Genomic DNA, 24,355 nt, shown 5'->3' with positions numbered 1-24,355 from the left:
ACTGATTCCAAAAAACAATTAATTACAAGTCAACACACTAACAGGATCCCAGGTAGTTAATTATTTCCTTCTTACATAGAAGTATGGTAATTTGAAAAATATTGATTGAAAGTCATTCAGATTAATCACACTGGCTAGAACAGGTCTGGATCAAACCGCTCCGACTTCCTTCAGTTCACATGCTTCATTTCACCCTCACCCACCCACTTAGCTTTCAGGCCATCAACAACCCACCAGCAGAACAGATCTGGGGCCCAATTCTGCAATCTTCTCTCATTTGAGCAGTGCCATTGAAATCAGTTATAGGGACTGCTCACATGATTAAAGGTATGCAGGATCAGAGCCCATCTTCAGTCAATGATTGATTTTGCAGATTTGTCCTTTGATTTTGAGTTTCCCACCAATTTTCTGCATTTTGTTTCTTCTGGCTGCCAAATGAAAACCTGGTGATCACTGCAGCTGTGCTCTTACCTCTTGTCTGGGTTTGTAAAGGTACTGCTGCAGCGTGTGGTGAGTGACGGTATCCTCTGTATCTCGTATGCTTTTTCTCCTCTGCTCTAAGGCTTGCATATCAAGACAAACCGAGCTGGCATTTTCTCTCCTGAAGCAGAATATTAAAATACATACAACATTTTTCTAGATCACTAACTGGAGGGAAAAAAGTATGCACTACAATATATTTAAACATGAAGGTAAGTGTGGATGGGATAAAAACAAGTAAACATCATCATGGGTCAAGTGTAGTCTAGAGTGAGTGGGCACAACTCTGGTGGTAGCCTCCGGGCACATTCAGCAACAACATCAGTGATCATGTAATTTGGTCAGGAAAAGCAGGTAAATGACAAATTAGTGCAACTTGCAACAATTTAGCATTGATTGATCATCTGCTTTATCTGATAAACTTATGCCTGTTTGCTTCTTTTACTCTTACATCCCATCCTTGTGCACCTGCAGGATGGAAGGTCTATTAATCTAGCTAAGTGGTTCCCACACTGTGGGGTCCCCAGACCTTTGGGTGGTCTGCTATGGGTTATGCGGGGGTCTGTTCCTTGAGACAGGGCCAGAACCTGCCAGAACAGCTTTCTGGCACTTTTGCTGCATGGAGGACACCGTTTTTCTCACACACTGTGCATGGGAGGTCATGCTGGTGGGGGCGTCCTGGTCATGCCAGTACTTGCCCATTCAGGACTACACGCTCCCTGTGAGGGTTTAGTAGTACTTTTTCTGCCACAGATGTCAAGACTCACAACACTCACAATTAATACCCACATTTAGGGGAAACAGAAATTCAGATAAAGGTACGTGTATAGGGTTTCAGGACTCTATGGCGAAGCTGAGAACTGAGCCCCTGAAATAACTGAGACCAGTGAACTAAACTTTGTGTGTGTATTTTTGGAGGTGCCAAAACGAACCGAACTAATAGAGTAATAATGACATGAAACTTATGTATAAATAATGAAAGGGGTCTGGGACATTTAGTCAGGTGCCAAAGAGATCCTTGGCAGAAAGAACTTTGGGAACCGCTGAGCTAGGTCATCCATCCTTATGCTATTAGTCACACTCGTTTTCTATACCCGGGGAATACCTAATTCAGTAGTACTTGACCGCTTACATCTGTGGTCAGACCAATTTGCATCTCATGAGTAGCCGATGCCACTGTTTACATCACAGTTAAATTTATGCCAATAAATGTTATGTGCCATTTGTTTCTCACAAATGTGTGAATTTTTCTTTCCTAAAGGGTGAAAAGGTGACTTGAGACTAAACCTCTTGAATTTGCCCAGTAGTGAATACTGTAGGCAAGACCCATGTACGCTGCAGAAAGTTGGACCAATATTGTCCTGCATATCTCTATAGTTTTTGTGGCATGCCTGTGTACCAGATGGGAAATTTGGTGTCAACTGCAGGAATATTCAAACAAGGAGATTTTTGTTGAATTAAATATGCAAATGATAATACAATTGGTATAGTCTCTTCTGTGTTGTTTATGTTAGTATTGCATGCTTTTTCTTTTTTTTACTCTGCCCCTATGTTTTTCATATGCCACAGATGTTTGTATTGACAATGCATAACTGCAGGGCAGAAGCTATCAGAGGAGAAGCTGGAGGTTTCGGCAGCAGCTGAGGGGACAGAAGAGGCCAAGTTCTACCATCCTTATTCAGCCCCAGTACTCCTCGAGTAGATCCACTGAAATCAGTGGGTCTACTCAAGAAGTAAGGTCCTACTTGTGACAGATTTTGCAGCATCTTTGGGGACCAATGTATTAAATCTATTAAATATTTACATCTGATTGTGTTCTGCTCCATGGGGGAGAGTTAGCACAGCTCCTCCAGGAACTAAAAAACACAATGGGGTGATCACCCTGGGGATTGTAAACAACTCCAGAGAAACACCGTACACCGTCCTCTGAGGTGTTTGCATATACTGGTTCAAACTAGGTTTCCCAGAGACCCAAACAAAGAAAGGGCTTTGGATATAAAAAGGCTGAATTTGAACTAACACAGAGCCTTATTTTCATTCAGCAAACGGACACTATCATCTGTCCAAGGGAGGGGTGGGGCAGAGCAACCCTTGGCTTACTAGGGCTTTGGCTTACTGGGGCCCATAAGACTGATGGGTGACCTCTGGTAAGGTGTTAGCATGCATATAGGAATGTTTATTGTTTTTATGTTTTCCCTGTAATGCCTTTACCCTAACAATAAATGTATTTTGTTTTATGAAGGCTAGTTGGTCACTGTGTTGTAGCCCCTGGAGAAAGGTTAACAACAGGTGCTGGACCCCAGTCAGACCTGCTGGGGAAATCACACTGCAGTGCAGAGGACCATGAACCTAAACCCCTCCTCTGGAGTGAGAGAGATGCAGAGCTCCACCCTTGAGATATGATGGCTGGGAGCCTGAAACCTTATGTGGGAGCCTTCGAATAAGAGCATGGTGCGTGTGTGTCAAAGGTGCAGTTAAACTCTGAAACTGTGACACTGTTCAGTGCGAGTAACTGTGGAAGCATCTGGCCCAAGGTATGGGAAGCAGTTTGGTATTAAGGGATAAGCACATTAATAGCTAGAGACAATTTGCATTTTTTCAATGAAAGTTTTGAATTGAAACATGGGATTTCAATATCTGTGATTTTTTGTGTGGAAACTTCATTTTCATCATTTTTTCCCCAAAATGAAAATTTTCAACAATTATGAAATTTTGCAAAAATGTCTGTTTTTAAATTTTAGGGAAAATACCACTTTCTCGTTTAAAAAGAATCCTCCCCCTCCCCCATACTTTCTTCCACTAACATTTTTCAGCAAATGGGCGTACCTTTTTTCAACCAGCACTATAAGCAGCATGTTTCTGCGGGAATAGTGCTGTCCACACTGGCGCTTTTGTTGGTGACACTTATGTTTTTTTCACACACCTGACTGACAAAAGTTTTGCCGACAAAAAGTACTAGTGTAGACAAAGCCTTAGTTTCACCAATAGCCGGCTGCTAAAAGTATAGGGCCAGCTTTATCGATACATTGCAACTAATTCACCACTCTGCAATTCAAAGCAGCCATAAATCTGGTTTAACTGGCAGGTTGTACCCAGTTTACAGCTGCTTTACATAATGGAAGTGACACAAACTGCTGAAGCATACCAGGAAATATGTCTCATAATTTACAAAAAAAAAGAAAAAGAAAGAAAGTTTACAACATTTAAAAAATGAATTCTGAACAACAATTCTATGGTAAAGGGTGGATTCTGTGGCTCTGGTATCACGTAACACACAAGGCTCTGGCTACAGGGAGGGATACAAAACTGTATGAATGATAATCCCCTGTTCTTACACACTGGAACTTTCTGAAAAATTCACCCATAGGGATAAAATTTTCATGCTCGGTCTCTGACCAAAGGAGATTTTAGTTTGGAAGGTTTGTGTAAAATCATTTAGCTGCTTCTGATTTCCGCAAAGGTGAAAAAATGACTATATATGTAATCTCCAGTAGGAGGAGGAATATAGGCATCGACTCTATGGGTGCTCCATGGTTAGCTCCAGAGAAAAAATGGTGAGCACCCACCGGCAGCTCCCCTATCAGCTCTCCCCACGCTCCTAGCGCCTCCTACCCGCTGGTGGGCCCCGCAGATCAGTGCGTTCCCCCCTCCCCACATCTCCTGCCCACTGCGATCAGCTGTTTCGCGGAAGGCAGGAGGCGCTGCGGGGAAGAGGGAGGAGTAAGGATGCAGCATGCTTGGGGGAGGGAGCAGAACTGGGTGGGAAGAGGCGGGGTTAGGGTGGAACGGTGGTGGGAAGTGACAAGGTGGGGGTGGGGCCTTGGGGCAGAGCTGGGGGTCAAGCACCCCCCGGCACTTTAGAAAGTTGGCACCTGTGAGGAGGATGCTAATATACTTCCTTTGTTATCAGCCATTGAAGCCACTCCGTGGAGAGAGGTGTATATACTAGTTCAAACTGGATTCTTCATGAACCAAGAAGAGAGTGACCAGATGTCCTGATTTTATAGGGACTGTCCTGATATTTGGGGCTTTGTCTTATATAGGTGCCTATTACCCCCCACCTGCTGTCCTGATTTTTCACAGTTGCTGTCTGGTCACCCTAACCAAGAAAGACAAAGAAAGGATTTTTGGATAAATAGCCTGGTTGTAAACTGGCTCAGGGCCTTCTTCCTGATCCAGCAAATGGACAGAACCCCTGGTCCATGGAGAGCCCTAGCCTTTTGGGAAGGAGTTGGAAGAAGTAGGCCTACTGCAGCCCCATAAGACTGGGGGCCTGTTCTGAGCTGAAGCTGTGGTGAGTTGTAACCACAAGGAATCCCCTTGGGTGGGGGTTTGAAGGACTGCTCCTGCCAGAGTCCATGTTAGGGCCGGGGTGAACCCTTATTAGCATGCGTGTAGGTTCTTTATTTGTTTTTAATATGTTTCCTCTGTAATGCTTTTTACCTAAAGAATAAAATGGGCTTGCACAGAAAGAACAGTGTAGCGTACCCGTCACTGTTGAAAATCACTCTGTTATCAGTATCAGAAGAGAAAGCAACCAAGTCAGCAGGGGAGTATGTGACACTCATTTTGTACTGGGGTAAACACCAATTTTTGTATTTAATCATATATAACTCAAAAATTAAACAAAAATAGTCCCTAAAAAAAGTTACTTACAGTAAACAGGAGACAGAGTTTTCTACAGTACTTGGTCGAGGAGTGCTGAAGTCCACGTTGACCATGTTGTCAGTACTTGAAGAACGAATAAAAGCCAGGGAACCTCTACGCTCTCCCTGTTCACAGAAACAAATAAGGTGCATGACAGCTTAATGGTAGGGCTTTCAGTCAAAGGGTATATGATGTTAACACAGCTATACCCAGGACTAAACTGCATAACATAAAAAAAGATGGCATCATTTTTGAAGCTTCTGTAGGCAAATGGCACATAAATACAACTTTCTCCTGGTTCTTTTGTAACAGAAATAAGGTCTCTTTTTTTTCACGTGGTTTATTTCCCTGGGGCAAAAGTCAACCTTGTACAGAGGGCCAGCCCAAAGCCACTCCACTTAAATCACACTTAACGGCCCTAATTTGAAGACTTAAAGGGACGTTATACACTTTCTCCTTATCTTCTGCAAATTGTACCCTGCACCTCTAAAAGCCCTCAGTGAGAGTCACAAAAAGTTTGAATTCCTCTTTCCACTATATAAAGGGTTACTTTCAAGAATGGACAACATTTTTCATCTAACACCTTGTCAGTCACCTGCAAACATCTACCTATTTAGGTTCTTATATTGGCACCCATATCTGTGCTAGCTGAACACCTTCCAAGATATGACAGCAGTAATTCTTTCTAGCCAAATGTTTGATTAGTCATTAAATGTATGCATGCACGAGGAACTAAAGCTAAATTGAAAAGCTTTGCTTTCACTTTTGCATGGTGATACAAAAGTGAATTCCTGTGAAACTTTGGTCTCCCGTGTTCGCCAGTGTCCCCTGCTACTTGACATTTTCATTGTTCTGGTGGACTGTAGCTAGTGAGTGAAGTCATGCTCCCAGAAGGAGAAAAATTTCTCTGGTAGTGAGGGGCAATCCCACATATGGCTTTAAATTGCAGCACAGAGATCTTGGACTTGATTCTATGTTTCAATGAGCGGTGAACAGAACACCTGTGGAAAAATAGTTCTCCCACTGACAGAAGTACATTATTCTTAAGATCAAAGCTAATGTATTGTGATTTTGTCAGCTATAGCTCTATCATGACCATTTTACATGTCCATGCACAGAAAAGGAATCAAGAAAGCTTAAACACGGTTGTAACACGGCGTGCTGAGCCAGAAGCTCACTTAACACCCTGTCACTCATCTCCCTGCCAGTTTATATTAATTGAGCTCTGATTGAAAAACAAGCAGTTGGCAGAGGAGGCCAATTAACTGAGTGGCAATACAGCTGAGAGGCTAATAGGGTGGAAGTATTCCCAGCAGTTAGGCAGACAGGAGGGAAGCCTTGGAGAGAGTAGGGTGCCTGAAGGAAGGAACAACTAGGCAGGACTGGGTGCTGTTCAAACTACTAGTGTACCTTTCCCCAGAAAGCAAGTGGGGAAGCTGGCTATTGATTGTAAATGTAATATATAATAGAGCACAGTGGTGGTTAAGAAGACCTGGAGTGGCTGCGGTCAGTTACTGAGGCTGGAAAGGACACTCAGGAGACCTGTGACAACGGTGAAGAAAACCTATGTTCCGTGCTGTACAATCACCTATGCATAATTTATAGTAATCTGTGTTCTAAGCAATTTGGAACCGTTCCATGGCATTAGAAAAATCACTGTGACATCTGAAAATAGAAACACCTACATAAATATTACAGTGAAAAGGAAATCAGATATTTAAGGTACCTGACTATGAGGTTCATAATTATATTACTGCTAGAACTATTACTGATTGAAGCATGAAATGTTTTTTAAATGATACCCATGACACTTAAATGCATGAAATGAGGCTACAGATATTTCTGGTCACAGGCAGAAATGTCCTTTTGTGGATATTCATCTGCAGTTATACTTCTGGAGGCCTTTCTGTGTGTAAAAAGAAAAGGAGGACTTGTGGCACCTTAGAGACTAACAAATATATTTGAGCACAAGCTTTCGTGAGCTACAGCTCACTTCATCGGATGCATTCAGTGGAAAATACAGTGGGGAGATTTATATACACAGAGAACACGAAACAATGGGTGTTACCATACACACTGTAACATGAGTGATGAGGTAAGGTGAGCTATTACCAGCAGGAAAGCGGGGCGGGGGGAACCTTTTTCTAGTGATAATCAAGGTGGGCCATTTCCAGCAGTTGACAAGAATTGGAATTAATTTGCAAACTGGATACAATTAACTTAGGCTTGAATAAAGACTGGGAGTGGATGGGTCATTACACAAAGTAAAACTATTTCCCCATGTTTATTCCTCCCCCCCACCCCCTGCCGCGCTGTTCTTCAAACATTCTTGTCAACTGCTGGAAATGGCCCACCTTGATTATCTCTACAAAAGGTCCCCCCCCACTCCCACCTGATCACTCTCGTTACAGTGTGTATGGTAACACCCATTGTTTCATGTTCTCTGTGTTTATAAATCTCCCCACTGTATTTTCCACTGAATGCATCCGATGAAGAGAGCTGTAGCTCATGAAAGCTTATGCTCAAATACATTTTTTAGTCTCTAAGGTGCCACAAGTCCTCCTTTTCTTTTTGCGGATACAGACTAACACGGCTGCTATTCTGAAACCTTTCTGTGTGTGATAACTAGAACAAGACACTTTGACCTAAGCTCTTAGTCTAGATGAGGTTCTAGCTATTAGTTGAAGACTGCCTATGTGCCATAGGAGTGCGGATCAACAAAGCCTTCTTGCTCAATATCGAGACTAACGGGGTAGGCTGGGGAGAACAACAAGGAGATTTTCTGGCCTGCTGGTATCCAGAGATTGGTAGGAATTTGAGAGGCCAGCTGTTCTCAGACTGTGGTGTCTGGATTCCTTCCTGGTGTTCCGCAGAATTAAACAATTAGAGAACCAACAAATACATAGTAGAGCAGGAAGAGCTGGTCCAAAAAAAAGGACTGTTGTCTTGTGACATGGCTCACAAAATGAAAAAGCTTGGGAACCATTCCAAAAGATTTTGGATTTTGCCCACGAGTAACACTGAATTTGCTGGTGGAGCAAAAACGTTTTGTGTTTTGGTGTTAGTTTTTTGGAAAGCTAATGAACCAAAAAACCAACCAACCAACCAAACAAAAAACCAGCTCTTTTTCAACCTTGTAGTTCATTTGGCTACAAAAATAAGCTCCACCTTGAGGCTAGCCCCCAGATGCTCTCAGTCTGCAGCTGCCATCTGCACTGCTTACTCTAATGCTAATTTCTGAACAAGTCATCATTGGAAAGCACACTATTGCTTCAGCCACAGCTTGTTTAATTATTCACAGGGAGCCAGATTCTGCCACCTTTACACATGCTGACTAGCACATGCTCACTTGCATAATTCCCATGAAACCATGGTACTACGCAACGCATGCCGAGGCAGAAGCCAAACTCCTAAATGACACCTACCAGAAGAGAACTTTGACATATACAGGACCCAGTGGCACTGAGGAATTTAGAGGTAATACAACGAACCACAATCACATAAATAGGTAAGAATGGGACACAATGCACTTCAAATACCATTTCACCATAAAAGTAGATTTGCTTTTGATTCAGCGCTCCTAATACATGGAAGTTGAGAAATGCTGCAATATTTAAAACAAAGAAATATGATGTTACAGTGTGTAAGATAAGATGTTTAAAAGTACCTCAGCCACATAGCTAATAGCATCCTTCAGGTTGAGCTCATGGAAAATATTAAGAATCTGGTCTCTTGATTTTTGAGCAGACCTTCTCATCAGTACTTTACTGAGGATTTTCCGATCAAAATTGGACCACCTAGTGATTTAAACAAACATTTTTAACGGCAGCAATCAATTTAAATGATAATTAGCATTTTTAGTTTTGCTTGAACAGCTGTTCCTTTGAGTTAAGCATTGTTATACACCTTATCGGATAATAAACACAGGGAAATATGTTTTGTTGCTTTATTTAAAGCACATTTGGAAAAGCCTTATATGGAGTTACACAATTCACAACAAACTTTTGAGAGTTGCAACTACCAGGCACAGCTACTGCAGTAAGAGGTTTGTGATTAGAATATACAAAATGGTTCTAGTTTCCAAATAAATAGGATATGCCATGCATCAGGGAATAATGCCATTTTAATTTTCTACTTATGACTCTTCGATTGTATCTTTAAGAGCCTTTAGGAAACCTCACAGTAAAAGTTAAAAATCTCTTTCTTTCTACGTAAAAGAGTTTATCTTCAGTAATGGGTGATTTTTTACCCAATGTCTTGTAGGTTGGCCCCACTGAGAAGACACTGCATGCCCCCCGGTGAATTATTCTCAGATATTGAGGTGGTGCCTGTTCTCAGTAACTTTGAGATTGCACTTATTCAGGAGATCTTGGTCACCAAAGCTAACAGTTAGCCAAGTATCTAGGTTAGGTCGGGCCTTTCCTCCTTTTTCAGGGAGACCCCCCCCTCCTAATCAAAGTGGTCAGGTTCTGTCTGGCCTGCAACTTTAGAAAGCTTCAACTTCATCACCATCACAGCCAACACGCCATGTCTGAGGAAATGTTCTCTTATTTTCTCATCGTCAGAAATTCATTCCCAATACCCAAACCCAGGACAGGATTCCTTGTTACCCAAGGGAAAATGGGTATTCTCTATATGAGACCCCTCCTAAAAACGTCATTGTATGAACAAACAGAAATCTCTCTTTACTCTGCTATGTTAAGGAGCGTTAAATATTATCTTAGGTGTACAAATGTAATCTATTATGATGGAACAAACCCTAACACATGACATTTGTACAGATTCCCGAGTTTCCAGATTCCCTCAAAGCTGGTTTGGACAATGCTCTGCTCAAACTTCTGGTCTCTCCATGCTCTCTATTTCAGTCCTACTGCAGCAGTGCTAAACTGAACAGAGGGGAAAGAGAGAGTTTGCTTTAAGGCCATGGCTGAAAGGATTTTCCATCCTCAAGTAGCACTATAAGGGTATGTCTACACTACGGAATAAGGTCGAATTTATAGAAGTCGGTTTTTTAGAAATCGGTTTTATATATTCGAGTGTGTGTGTCCCCACAGAAAATGCTCTAAGTGCATTAAGTGCATTAACTCGGCGGAGTGCTTCCACAGTACCGAGGCTAGAGTCGACTTCCGGAGCATTGCACTGTGGGTAGCTATCCCACAGTTCCCGCAGTCTCCGCTGCCCATTGGAATTCTGGGTTGAGATCCCAATGCCTGATGGGGCTAAAACATTGTACCATCTTCTGCCGAGCAGCCATGAGATGTGGATGGCATGCAGTCCTTCTGCACCGTCTGCTGCCAGCCAAAGATGTAAAAGATAGATGGAGTGGGTCAAAACAAGAAATAGACCAGATTTGTTTTGTACTCATTTGCTTCCCCCCCTCCCCTGTCTAGGGGACTCATTCTTCTAGGTCACACTGCAGTCACTCACAGAGAAGGTGCAGCGAGGTAAATCTAGCCATGTATCAATCAGAGGCCAGGCTAACCTTCTTGTTCCAATAAGAACGATAACTTAGGTGCACCATTTCTTATTGGAACCCTCCGTGAAGTCCTGCCTGAAATACTCCTTGATGTAAAGACACCCCCTTTGTTGATTTTAGCTCCCTGAAGCCAACCCTGTAAGCCGTGTCGTCAGTCGCCCCTCCCTCCGTCAGAGCAACGGCAGACAATCGTTCCGCGCCTTTTTTCTGTGCGGACACCATACCAAGGCAAGCATGGAGGCGGCTCAGCTCACTTTGGCAATTAGGAGTACATTAAACACCACACGCATTATCCAGCAGTATATGCAGCACCAGAACCTGGCAAAGCGATACCGGGCGAGGAGGCGACGTCAGCGCGGTCACGTGAGTGATCAGGACATGGACACAGATTTCTCTGAAAGCATGGGCCCTGCCAATGCATGCATCATGGTGCTAATGGGGCAGGTTCATGCTGTGGAACGCCGATTCTGGGCTCGGGAAACAAGCACAGACTGGTGGGACCGCATAGTGTTGCAGGTCTGGGACGATTCCCAGTGGCTGCGAAACTTTCGCATGCGTAAGGGCACTTTCATGGAACTTTGTGACTTGCTTTCCCCTGCCCTGAGGCGCATGAATACCAAGATGAGAGCAGCCCTCACAGTTGAGAAGCGAGTGGCGATAGCCCTGTGGAAGCTTGCAACGCCAGACAGCTACCGGTCAGTTGGGAATCAATTTGGAGTGGGCAAATCTACTGTGGGGGCTGCTGTGATGCATGTAGCCCACGCAATCAAAGATCTGCTGATATCAAGGGTAGTGACCCTGGGAAATGTGCAGGTCATAGTGGATGGCTTTGCTGCAATGGGATTCCCTAACTGTGGTGGGGCTATAGACGGAACCCATATCCCTATCTTGGCACCGGAGCACCAAGCCGGCGAGTACATAAACCGCAAGGGGTACTTTTCGATAGTGCTGCAAGCTCTGGTGGATCACAAGGGACGTTTCACCAACATCAACGTGGGATGGCCGGGAAAGGTACATGACGCTCGCATCTTCAGGAACTCTGGTCTGTTTCAAAAGCTGCAGGAAGGGACTTTATTCCCAGACCAGAAAATAACTGTTGGGGATGTTGAAATGCCTATATGTATCCTTGGGGACCCAGCCTACCCCTTAATGCCATGGCTCATGAAGCTGTACACAGGCAGCCTGGACAGTAGTCAGGAGCTGTTCAACTACAGGCTGAGCAAGTGCAGAATGGTGGTAGAATGTGCATTTGGACGTTTAAAAGCGCGCTGGCGCAGTTTACTGACTCGCTTAGACCTCAGCGAAACCAATATTCCCACTGTTATTACTGCTTGCTGTGTGCTCCACAATATCTGTGAGAGTAAGGGGGAGACGTTTATGGCGGGGTGGGAGGTTGAGGCAAATCGCCTGGCTGCTGGTTATGCGCAGCCAGACACCAGGGCGGTTAGAAGAGCACAGGAGGGTGCGGTACGCATCAGAGAAGCTTTGAAAACCAATTTCATGACTGGCCAGGCTACGGTGTGAAAGTTCTGTTTGTTTCTCCTTGATGAAACCCCCCGCCCCTTGGTTCACTCTACTTCCCTGTAAACTAACCACCCGCCCCTCCTCCCTTCAATCACCGCTTGCAGAGGCAATAAAGTCATTGTTGCTTCACATTCATGCATTCTTTATTCATTCATCACACAAATAGGGGGATGACTACCAAGGTAGCCCAGGAGGGGTGGTGGAGGAGGGAAGGAAAATGCCACACAGCACTTTAAGCACAGCACTTTAAAAGTTTACAACTTTAAAATTTATTGAATGACAGCCTTCTTTTTTTGGGGCAATCCTCTGTGGTGGAGTTGCTGGTTGGCCGGAGGCCCCCCCACCGCGTTCTTGGGCGTCTGGGTGTGGAGGCTATGGAACTTGGGGAGGAGGGCGGTTGGTTACAGAGGGGCTGCAGTGGCAGTCTGTGCTCCAGCTGCCTTTGCTGCAGCTCAACCATACACTGGAGCATACTGGTTTGGTCCTGCAGCAGCCTCAGCATTGAATCCTGTCTCCTCTCATCACGCTGCCGCCACATTTGAGCTTCAGCCCTGTCTTCAGCCCGCCACTTACTCTCTTCAGCCCGCCACTTACTCTCTTCAGCCCGCCACCTCTCCTCCCGGTCATTTTGTGCTTTCCTGCACTCTGACATTATTTGCCTCCACGCATTCATCTGTGCTCTGTCAGTGTGGGAGGACAGCATGAGCTCGGAGAACATTTCATCGCGAGTGCATTTTTTTTTCTTTCTAAGCTTCACTAGCCTCTGGGAAGGAGAAGATCCTGTGATCATTGAAACACATTCAGCTGGTGGAGAAAAAAAAAGGGACAGCGGTATTTAAAAAGACACATTTTATAAAACAGTGGCTACACTCTTTCAGGGTAAACCTTGCTGTTAACATTACATACATAGCACATGTGCTTTCGTTACAAGGTCGCATTTTGCCTCCTCCCACCGCGTGACTACCCCTTCAACCTTCCCCCCTCCCTGTGGCTAACAGCGGGGAACATTTCTGTTTAGCCACAGGCAAACAGCCCAGCAGGAATGGGCTCCTCTGAGTGTCCCCTGAAGAAAAGCACTCTATTTCAACCAGGTGACCATGAATTATATCTCACTCTCCTGAGGATAACACAGAGAGATAAAGAACGGATGTTGTTTGAATGCCAGCAAACATACACTGCAATGCTTTGTTGTACAATGATTTCCGAGTACGTGTTACTGGCCTGGAGTGGTAAAGTGTCCTACCATGAAGGACGCAATAAGGCTGCCCTCCCCAGAAACCTTTTGCAAAGGCTTTAGGACTACATCTAGGAGAACCGCAAATGCCAGGGCAAAGTAATCCTTTCACATGTTTGCTTTTAAACCATGTATAGTATTTTAAAAGGTACACTCACCAGAGGTCCCTTCTCCACCTGCTGGGTCCAGGAGGCAGCCTTGGGTGGGTTCGGGAGGTACTGGCTCCAGGTCTAGGGTGAGAAACAGTTCCTGGCTGTCTGGAAAACCGGTTTCTCCGCTTGCTTGCTGTGAGCTATCTACAACCTCCTCCTCCTCCTCATCTTCTTCATCCCCAAAACCTGCTTCCGTATTGCCTCCATCTCCATTGAAGAAGTCAAACAACACGGCTGGGGTAGTGGTGGCTGAACCCCCTAAAATGGCATGCAGCTCATCATAGAAGCGGCATGTTTGGGGCTCTGACCCAGAGCGGCTGTTCGCCTCTCTGGTTTTCTGATAGGCTTGCCTCAGCTCCTTCAGTTTCACGCGGCACTGCTTCGGGTCCCTGTTATGGCCTCTGTCCTTCATGCCCTGGGAGATTTTGACAAAGGTTTTGGCATTTCGAAAACTGGAACGGAGTTCTGATAGCACGGATTCCTCTCCCCAAACAGCGATCAGATCCCGTACCTCCCGTTCGGTCCATGCTGGAGCTCTTTTGCGATTCTGGGACTCCATCATGGTCACCTGTGCTGATGAGCTCTGCATGGTCACCTGCAGCTTGCCACGCTGGCCAAACAGGAAATGAGATTCAAAAGTTCGCGGTTCTTTTCCTGTCTACCTGGCCAGTGCATCTGAGTTGAGAGTGCTGTCCAGAGCGGTCATAATGGAGCACTCTGGGATAGCTCCCGGAGGCCAATACCATCGAATTGTGTCCACAGTACCCCAAATTCGAGCCGGCAACGTCGATTTAAGCGCTAATCCACTTGTCAGGGGTGGAGTAAGGAAATCGATTTTAAGAGCCCTTTAAGTCGAAATAAAGGGCTTCATTGTGTGGACCGGTGCAGGTTTACATCGATTTAACGCTGCTAAATTCGACCTAAAGTCCTAGTGTAGACCAGGGCTAAGAAACTACATTTCCAGGTTATAATAGTCTTTCCTTTTATTTTCCTTCCCTGTTCTAGTTCTCAAAGTCTGCCCATCACCATGGTTGCAGAGCATCTTCATTATAATCCATTATATATAATTGAAATGAAATTGTGAAAATATTCGAAAGCTGAAGAACCTGTTGTCCAAGGCAACAACAAGGAGGTAACATTTGTGTGTTTCAACTTGGAACAGATTAACATCCTCTCCCACACACACAAAAATGGTTCCTAAAGTTGGTATCAGCAGGGCTAAAATTGTGTGTTCAGTTCAAATCCTGTGCAAATGGCCATCTCTCAAGTAATTCTACACAGGCATAGATCCCTAGATATGGATGATGACATTTGCAAAGGCCTAATCCAGGGCCTTAGTTGTGACACTGAAAAGGTTCCATTGGTGGGAGATGGACAGTCCCCAAAATCCACTGGGGATTATCAACCAGTTACTGTTATAAACTGAAAAGATGGTGGTAACATCCCAGACCTTTCACTTGGATAGCCTAAAAACTTAAAAGTCATCGTTTACAAAAGGGATTTCCTATCCAAAATAGACAACATTGGTTCTCCAGGAAATGATTATTGAAGCAGAGGAGGGCAATGTTGTTTAATCTGTGAATTGCCCTTAGAGTCTTTCTCACAGTGATGAAATCAATGAAAATAGCTAGTGTTGTTTCATTTTCCAAGATGAATGGAATGCAAAAATGTAAACAAACTGGATCAATGTTGAGAAGTATATTAGAATTTTAAAAAATCTTCCTGTTGAATAATCTAAATGGTTACTGACTGCACAGATAATGCACATTTTTGCAACAATGTGGTTTTTAGCTAATGTGATTAACTCCAGAAATTCAGGGAGTGGGAAGTGGGGGGGGGAGGGGCGGAGAGTACCAGTGTTACCCAAGCTGTCTCCATTCAGTTATTCCCTAAATACCCATTTCGCTCATCAGACAGATGTAAGCAAAGCTATCACTATGTTAATACATTCCCATTTCCTTAACTATCCCAGGTCAGTAAAATAAGGGAAGCTAACACCACTTACTTGTCTCGCAGATAATTATGTCCTATTTGTCCAGATATGTCTTCAACAGCAGAAAGAATATGATCAAAAGCCTATGAAAAGGAACATAAAATTAATATGGTGTGGAAGTTAAGGGCATTGCTATAAAATAGCTTAATTCATATGGGTCAGATTTGCTGTCTATCCAGAACAATGTTATGAATAGAGTAGAATTACTTCCTGTTTACATGAGTGTGCTGAGATTAGCATCTCAATTTCCTACAGATCCAGTTCTACAATAGTGCTATTCACTGATTACTCCTGATTTACCCGAATCTAAGTAAGAGGAGAATCAGATCCTATTTTGTTAACTCTCACTTTTATTGCTCCTTCATCCTAATCCCACTTTTGCATCTCCTTCCTTTTTGCTGTCAGAAGTGCACGACATGTGCCTCTTCTAAATCAGCTGAAGGTTTCTTTCTTGTTGCTTCTAGCTCCTTGCCATACTCTTTGAGAATGAATATTTCCCTCAGTGTAGTGTGAGTACCAACTCTCTTTTATTCTCATTGTAAAACACTCAACATCTTGGGCAAATCTTTGTCCTCAGTTGTTCCTTATTTACACTGGCATAACTCCACTCTGCGGAATTACTCTGACTCATATTTACATCAGTGTAATTGAGAGCAGAATTTGACTTTTTGTTTCTATGCCTTCTCAATCTTTACTCTGAACATCTGACTGATTTCTTGGAGATCTACAGCACGATAGGTTTAGATTAGTGCACACCATGACTGGTGCACTTGATGAGCATTACTGCTGAATATAATATATGCATGAAGCTCAATATCACCTCACCAGATATATATAGCAGAGAGTTAGGGATGTACAGAATAAGATATGATAAGTCAGGTACGTCATTACCACTGGTTGGGAATGTATACTATGCTATCTTGAGGGGTGGTGTATTGAGTGCCCTTCTTAGGTGCTCCTGGAGGTATTGTGCTTCCCTGAGACACAATCCCTCCTGGAACTCACATTGTAGTAGTGCAGCATTGCACTGCATCTAAAGAAGGGCTATGGCTAATGCCATAACATAGCCCTCAACTTGTTACTCACACACCAAAGGTACTTCACAGATACACACCTGGAAGGTATTATTTTATGTGGCGGAAAACTTGGAAAGAACAAAATATATAGGCTACTTCTGGGTGTTTTGTGTTCTTTTCCTTCTTTGCCTTTGTTATGAGTATTTTGTAAGCTTTCCTCTCATCTCTCTTGAAGACAAACACCATCTCAGCTGACAAGCAAAAGTGTGCTCAAGATCAGATGTATTCAGTAGCATTAGAACTGGAGTCCACTGAAACTTAAGGATCCAGCAGGGGGCCACAGTAGTATTCACAGGACCAGACTAAGGTTTCCAAAGAGGAAGAGGTAGATGGGACACACCTGTCAGACTTGGCACTCTGTCTAATGGAAAAACTTAAGGCCACATCAGGAGTTCTTGTTTTCACTAAATTTTCAGACACAGGTAAGTACTGAGTTCATGAGTTGAACTGTTAACATGCTTAATTGGTTGCCTTTCCCTCATGTATAACTTATCCATAGTATAACTTACTAATTCACACTAGGTAACTTCTAGTTTTAAAACTATCAGAATGATGCAGACGACATTATTGGGTTCAATACCGGGGTAACTGGGTGAAATGTATGGCCTGTGATATACAGGAGGTCAGACTAGATGATCTAATGGTCCCTTCTGGTCTTGAACGCTATGAAAATATTCAGTACAGGAAGAAGTTATATAAAAAGTGTATTAGGACCTTCTCCTAAAGGTGAATTTCAAGAGATCTGAAGATGAAGAGTCCTTCAAATTCTAGGACTGCAAAGGTGCAAGACATATGGGGTGTGAACAGCATTCAGTCTTGATTAGAAATCGGTCTGTGCTAATTTGTAAATTAGCACTTACACTAGACTATACACTACTGTTTATGTAACATGCAAGTTATATGTTCTCATAATTGCCTACCCGGTAATTGTCCCGTACACAGATAAACCAATATTTAGAGTTTAAGTTTTGTCCTACAGTAAACTTATTTTCATATGCTTCAATCGACCTGCTCAAAGTCAAGCCCCTATGTTCCAACCACTAATTTTTCCAGATGAAGGATCATGGGCACCATTGCCTCACAAGGCTGAGCAAGTTGTCTCCCATCCCCTGAGGGTTTAGGAAGTAAAAACTTGGCCTGTTGGGCATCCCCCCAAGCAATGCAAAGAGTGACCAGAAAACAACTGGGCAAGCCAGTTAATTATAGAGCTGGTAGCAATTATTTTGATCTTGAAATTAGTTTTTGTCAAAAGGGAAAATCGTTTTTTCTTTCCTGGTTTTTGACCATCTCTACTGCAATCACAAACCCCCATAATATTGCTGTTACAATCTTACTCTGCCATGGAGTTTCTCATTCAGTTTGGGCTCTCGTTGCTCACTTCTCTTCACTTTTAGCCACTGTACCAAAGGCTTGATTGTCAAACCCTAGATAACAAGACATTAATAAAAATTTCAAAATCATCTTACGAGAATATAAATCTACTCTCAATCTGTTCTGAAATTCTGACACGTTAAGAACATTATAATCTATCTGAGCCAGATCCTTAGCCGGTGTCAGTCAGCTTAGTTCCACGTAAGCAAATGTTGATTTATTTCGTCAGAAATTGTGATTTCATGGAGAATTATGTTTTTTCCATTTATTTTTTATGCCTTTTAAAAACATGCATATGTGCGTATGGTAAAGCAGTTTACTATTTGGAACTCCCAGTAAAAAGGCGGCTTCCCTTGGGTATTCAGCGGGTACTCGTTCAAATAGTCACCTGAGCTCTATTAATACACTGCAGTTGTTAAGGCTGAACAGTTTTTAGCACACAGCAAATTGTGTTTTGTCCCCTGTGGGGCCACGTGAAAACATAAAATGGGATCTTTGCTACTAAAATTACAGAGCCAATTATGTTTTTGGCTCACTGAAACAGTACCTCACCTGCAGCTGAGAACTGCTTTAAATGGAGGGGCACGTCCATACCTTTTGGACCTCCTCCTCCTCTTTTTAAGAAGCAGAATCAAGTAATTGAATTACCTGGAATATAACGGTAAAGAACACAACAATGATAGTTGTGCTGACAAATAGGTTTTTTTCCTTCACTTTATTCTCATTCAGAAGTGCGACTAGAGCAAAAGCAACAGCTCCCCGTAGTCCACCATACGACATTACGACTTGGTCTATTATTTCCAGCTGGACCACTCTGTAGTGGTTTAGAACCCATGTCTGTATCACTACACCTATAAAAACAAAAGTCACAGGCTCACTGAAGTGTAACAGAAATAGATTAACCATCTTCCTTTAAAAACAAACTCTCTGTTACATTTATTACTCTCTTCCTTTCAGTAGGTTCTAAGGTCCTGCATCCTTGTGACCATCCCCCTCACTTCCAACCAAAGGAAAAGGATGCAGCACTCTCCAGCAATCAGCATCCCTGCTCTGAGCGTTGGCCAGAAGGGTTAATTCAGGAGTGATATTCCTGCAGTTTGGGAACACTGGGCAAAATTCTGGCCCCACTGGGAATGTCTACACAGCAAAGAAAAACCGCAGCTGACTTGGGCTCACAGGGCTGGGGCTGCGGGGCTGTTTCATTGCTGGGTAGACTTCAGGGCTCTGGCTGGAGCCTGAGCTCTGGGATCCTCCCACCCACCCCCCATGACCAGTGAAACTCCCAGTGACTTCAGTGAGGCCACGATTTCACCCTATATCTCTTAAGCTCTCCACTGCCATAGTCCATAAGGACCCCATTTCACATCCCTTGATGGCAACACAATGCACTATTATATCATCAGGCTGGCTTCCTGGGTGGCGGTACTTGAAATTTAACAGAGGAAGACGAGTAGAGGAGAATCTGCAGTGCAGTAAGAAATGATTTATAACATTTTACCCTGTTATTTTCAAGAAGACAGTGATGCTATAACGGGGTTGATTTTGGGAGGCAATGTGATACCATTAACATGTCATACTGCAGATTTTTTGATTGCATACCATTGTGTCTTGGGGTCTAAACTGTGGCATTACACCAACGCACTACATTAGTGTCCTTGCAGAGGTGTATCCCTCTGCAAGAGCCTGGTGGGGTCTTGAAGCTCAAGAAGGTACAATGCCTCATGGAGCTTCCAGCTGTGCAGAGGAAGTAACTGCTTCATCATCCCATACAGGGGTGCACCCACTGTGTGCTCCCCTCTGTGGTAGGGCAGCAGAGGAAGGCATCCCTCCCCTTCTGTGCACTTCTCACCAGGAGTAGTCCCTGTGCTCAGGAGTGCAGATTGTGACCCACGCCTGCTGGAGGGAGGGATCTTTCTAAAGAAATTCAGGTCACCACTGTGGTTCCTCCAGAAGAACATGAGCTGTAATTATGTAATGCCTGACATCACCATATCTCCAGTGTTTTTAATCAACCATTTAGTTTAATTACTTCACTGACACTTATTGTCATTGTTGATATTTTTAAATTTTATTTTGGTTACTGATGATGACTCTTACTGAGAGCCCCTGTGTATATTCCAGCAATACAGCAACACCATTAGTTACCCAGGATTATATCAAAAACGCTAACAGTCAAGGATGCAACAGTTTATTGAAGCAGCACACAACCCCGGTGGTTGATTAGACTATATCAGTTTGCTATGCAGAAATGCTATCTGGAAGGACAAAGGGTTAGACCCTCCACTCATGTGCCAGGAGGCTCCAACCAAAAAGGCAAGAGCAACCATCTAGTTATAGGGTTTTATTTGTATTTTCTTTGAACTGGAGGTATTTGAACCTTCACGAGCCAAGTTTTGTTTAATGCTTTCCTGGGTGTCAGTGTATGTGAATGTGCGTGTGTACATTCTGCTCAAGGAGTACTTTATCATATTACATGGCTGTCTTTTTTTGCCACTTAATAACACAATGATTAAATAGTACAGACTTGAACATAAGCTACACCCTAGCAAATTCTTATTCATCATTTGGAATTTGATGTATTTGAAAGTGAACCCTTTATGTCGTGCCAATAAAACAACAGCTAATCCCTGTTCCTTTGCAGTACACCAAATGGGTGCAGTAGCACCGGCTCTCATTCTTTGTTTCTCACCAGCCATTGGAAATCTCTTGCACCATATACCAGTGAATATGAGCTATGATTGTTTAGGGCCTTACATCACCATGTCTCAAGCTTGAAGCCAAACATAAAATTAGCTTAATATAATCTCTTAATTATAGAATTAAAAGAGCTAAGGGAAGAGGGAGGAGTAAAGAGATGGTTGACAAAAAGTGCAAGTCTTTTGTTTAGGTAGAAGTTGTAGCATGAGGTCCGTTTGATCCAGAGATTTGCCAGTGCCACCAAAGTCAGGAAATTAATCCTTGGGCAACTCAGGTGCGCTACCTGAAACATCTTATTAAAACTGTCTATGATTTCAGCAAGTGATGAAGCTTACTAAAGAATCTATTCTCCTACCCACTATTGGTAGTAATAACTTCAACTGAGATTACTGAGAACTATGGGTGCATATCAAAAAACACAAGCCTCTAAATGCCATGATCCCATATAGCATGAAAATATGTTTTGCATCAACACTACAAAAACTGAATGACAGTTTTTCTTACCAATGACTCTGTACACTGAGATGAAGACCAAAGTCAATAGTATAAAAGCTGTGTTCCAAGTCCAGATGTCTGGATTTACAGCTGAAATTCCCAGGAACATGAATATAATAGTTTCAGATCCACCTGCCAACATTTTCATGGTGTACCTCACGGTGGTAGAAGACTGATCACAAATATTAGCCTTGACGTATTTTTGACAGCAGACACCACAGAAAGTTATCCTGAAAAGAAGCCCATCAGTTCTTTGAATAATAATATTTGTTGCAATGTATTTCTCTCTCTACTTCAGTTGCCAGACAGGGAAAAAAAGCTTCCAATTGGTATTCTTGAAATAAATAAATGCATCTAAATGAATACTGTAGAGTCTGAACTATGAAGAAAACATACCATAAACACCCACCCCCTAAAATAATGTTTCATTAGATCATAAAAAAACTCCAGCTTCTTCTGCCTTTCAACTTTCCATACTATTTCACAGTCAATACTTTAAAGCTTACATTAGATATAAACCTAAGTTGACATTTGCAGTAGATTTTTCAGATCTTGAAAATACTGGCTATGGTATTGCTCTGGTTGAGAGCCTGTGAAACAGTAGCGGCTAATAACAACTGAAAGTGGATAGACAAAACTGAGATGGAAGGTATGCTCAGAACCAATGTACAGCAGCGGGCAAAAATCACGCTGGGATTCAATACAGGGCAGGCAAATTTACTCTGCCTGTCCTGACATCTAGTTAGCTGATTGCTGGAGAATTGGCCATGTGGAGAAAGTTTAAAAGAATAATATAAAATTTGGCAGTTTAAAATTTGTAAGCGGAGAGCACAGCGTGTCAGAGCAACACTCTCCTTTGACTCATGCTTTAGAAAATGTTTGTGTTAATCACAAATTCTGTGGCAGAATGAAAATTTGAATCGATACCAACAGTTACGATCAAAGCACTAGCATTCATATATGGGACCAACAAATAAGTATATTCTACAATAAGGGCCCTCACACTGCAAACCGGACCCTGGAAACCTCACCCCTTTTCAAGGCTGTATTTTAGATCTGTAACCCATTGCTTACTTATTATCATGATTTTCAGACCAGGTCTTTGTTTTTTCACGTGTAATATTCTCTAGTTTGCCTCTGTGCTTTAAGTCTAACATTTCATTGATTTTGAAAACCACACTCCGTCTCCAGTACTGCCAGGGAGAACAATAAAATAAAAGACTTACGCAAGGATGGCAGAAAGAGAAAGCATCTCTGCTGTGAGGTAGGACAGGTATGAGATCACAAACACAAATCCAGGTTCAATGATTCGGACATGCTTGGTGAAGCGAGTGACCAGCGAGAGCAAGAACGCAAAGACAATGCCAACAAATGTTCCTCCCAGGCTCACCACAAAGAAAGACACTGAAACAAGGACAAATGCAAATTAAACTGATTTTTAAAAAAATCAATACCATCTAACTGTCTTAATTATTACTGGCTTTCCTATCAATTGGTTAATGATGTAGAGGGATGGTGCTAGATCCCCATCATTCTGAGACATAATTCAGCTACCTGAAAAAAAACCCTAAACACATATTTATCACTTTTGAGTGCTTTGTATGAATGTGGAATTCTCAGCATTTTCAGGGAAACACAAGGTTATTTATTGTTAGAGGTCACCACAGTGAGATTGCTCAAAATCCAAGAGTTTGCCCCAAACAAATTTCCCCATTAAGCCACAAAAACAAATTTCCCCCAAACCACATACAAAATTATATGCATGGGTTACCATTGACAGAGTGGTATATAAAATGATACAGTGTTTCCCTATGCTTAGAATGAGAAAGAACTGCAACATCTTGGACAACATTGCTTGGTAACCATTGTCAAATCCTGATTATTTAAAACAGATGGGGAATATATATCTATATAACCCTTTCACTACCATGCTGTGGCTACAAAAGCCCTCCTACTACAGGAAAGGAGCTATTCTGCTGGAAGGGCTCCAAAAGGGTAGGGCTGGTAGGGCAGAATCATGAACAAAATATGCATAGTTGTCAAGTCAGGTAGTCTTAACCATCTAACCCAACTACTGCTTAGATTTCAGAGGCCAAGCCCAACACCCAGAGCTGCTACTCAGGAGGAAAATTCTTCTGCTACAGTTCTCAAATATTGAGGAGGTACAATTGTGGGTTTCTTCTTCTGGGGTGTGCCACAGAACCTCAGAGTTAGAGATGGAAGGAAAAGGGTGTGTAAAGGTGTTGTGGGGCACTTGCCCCACACCAGGAAGAGGAAGGGTTAAAACAGGTCAGAGGGAGCCTGCGCAGAACCCTCCAATTAGAGGAGGGCTCACTGAGTGAGCCAATTGGGACGTGACTTGTTGCAGTGGCCAATCAGGGCCAGCAGGGGCCATATATAAAGGGCTGCTCAACAAAGCAGAGGGAGTCTCTCCCTGGCCTCCTAGGGAGAAGGACTGGCTGCCTAGGAGCACCATGACCATGACCATGACCATGACCATGACCATGACCATGACCATGACCAGAAGGAGCTTCTGGCTGGCTGACTGCTGCCAGACTGAGGCCCTGGAGGAAGGGCAGATAAGGTGCTAGGGCTGCTCTCACTTGCCCTGAGGGAAGTGGCCAACACAGACTGCAGTTTGCCTCTGGAGCAAGGGACTAGACTGGTGACTGCAGCAGGCCACCAAGGCGAGTGGCTGGACTATAGACTGCTGGTTCCTCCGAAAGCAGGGGAGACACCACCGGAGGAGGGCGCCCTATGGAAGGACTTGAGCTAATTCCAGAATGGCCAGCAGGAGGTGCTGCTGTGGTCAATCCCACACTGCTACAAAAGGCCATAAGCTGACAGGGTTACAATGATTTATTATTACAGTCCTGCAGACTTATCAACGATTAACATATAATTAAATTCTACGCACCAATGCCTTTTACGCAGTCCACCCCAGTCACGTTATCAGCTCCCATTGCAACGAAAGAGTCAAACACATTATACAGCACCTAGAAAGAAAAGTAGCTTCTCTTAGCATTTGTTCCTGAATCAAGCAAATTCAAATCATCACATGCATGGGTCTGGGAAATCCTGAAATTTTGTTAGACTGAGGTAAAAAAAAATCCATTTATTTTGAAGCGGAAAACTGTTTGGAGAATACATAATCAAATAACATGAGGCCAAAATATGATAAAAATGAAATCTGTAGAATATATCTATCCA

The 24,355-nt window shown here is 43.2% G+C and overlaps 1 protein-coding gene across 2 annotated transcripts in view; it reads right to left on the bottom strand.

The window, feature by feature from the left end:
• The window catches only part of SLC9A3 (solute carrier family 9 member A3), a gene marked incomplete at its 3' end in the record, with an annotated part of 73,169 nt that overhangs the window by 7,848 nt on the left and 40,966 nt on the right, over window positions 1-24,355 (bottom strand). For both annotated transcript variants that reach the window (XM_084622030.1, XM_084622029.1), the window contains exons 4-12: window positions 24,063-24,141; window positions 22,372-22,549; window positions 21,155-21,375; window positions 18,602-18,804; window positions 17,917-18,006; window positions 15,519-15,589; window positions 8,795-8,924; window positions 5,137-5,252; window positions 472-601 (exon numbers count right to left, since the gene is read on the bottom strand). In XM_084622030.1, coding sequence (XP_084478156.1) covers window positions 472-601; window positions 5,137-5,252; window positions 8,795-8,924; window positions 15,519-15,589; window positions 17,917-18,006; window positions 18,602-18,804; window positions 21,155-21,375; window positions 22,372-22,549; window positions 24,063-24,141 — 1,218 coding nt within the window. The remainder of the gene's footprint in view (window positions 1-471; window positions 602-5,136; window positions 5,253-8,794; window positions 8,925-15,518; window positions 15,590-17,916; window positions 18,007-18,601; window positions 18,805-21,154; window positions 21,376-22,371; window positions 22,550-24,062; window positions 24,142-24,355) is intronic.

This window comes from Lepidochelys olivacea (genome assembly GCF_965140295.1).
Source record: "Lepidochelys olivacea isolate rLepOli2 genome assembly, chromosome: 2".
In the NCBI taxonomy this organism is placed as follows: Eukaryota; Metazoa; Chordata; order Testudines; family Cheloniidae; genus Lepidochelys; species Lepidochelys olivacea.
Note: the sequence above shows the minus strand (reverse complement) of the source record. Positions and strands in the feature narration are given on the sequence as shown.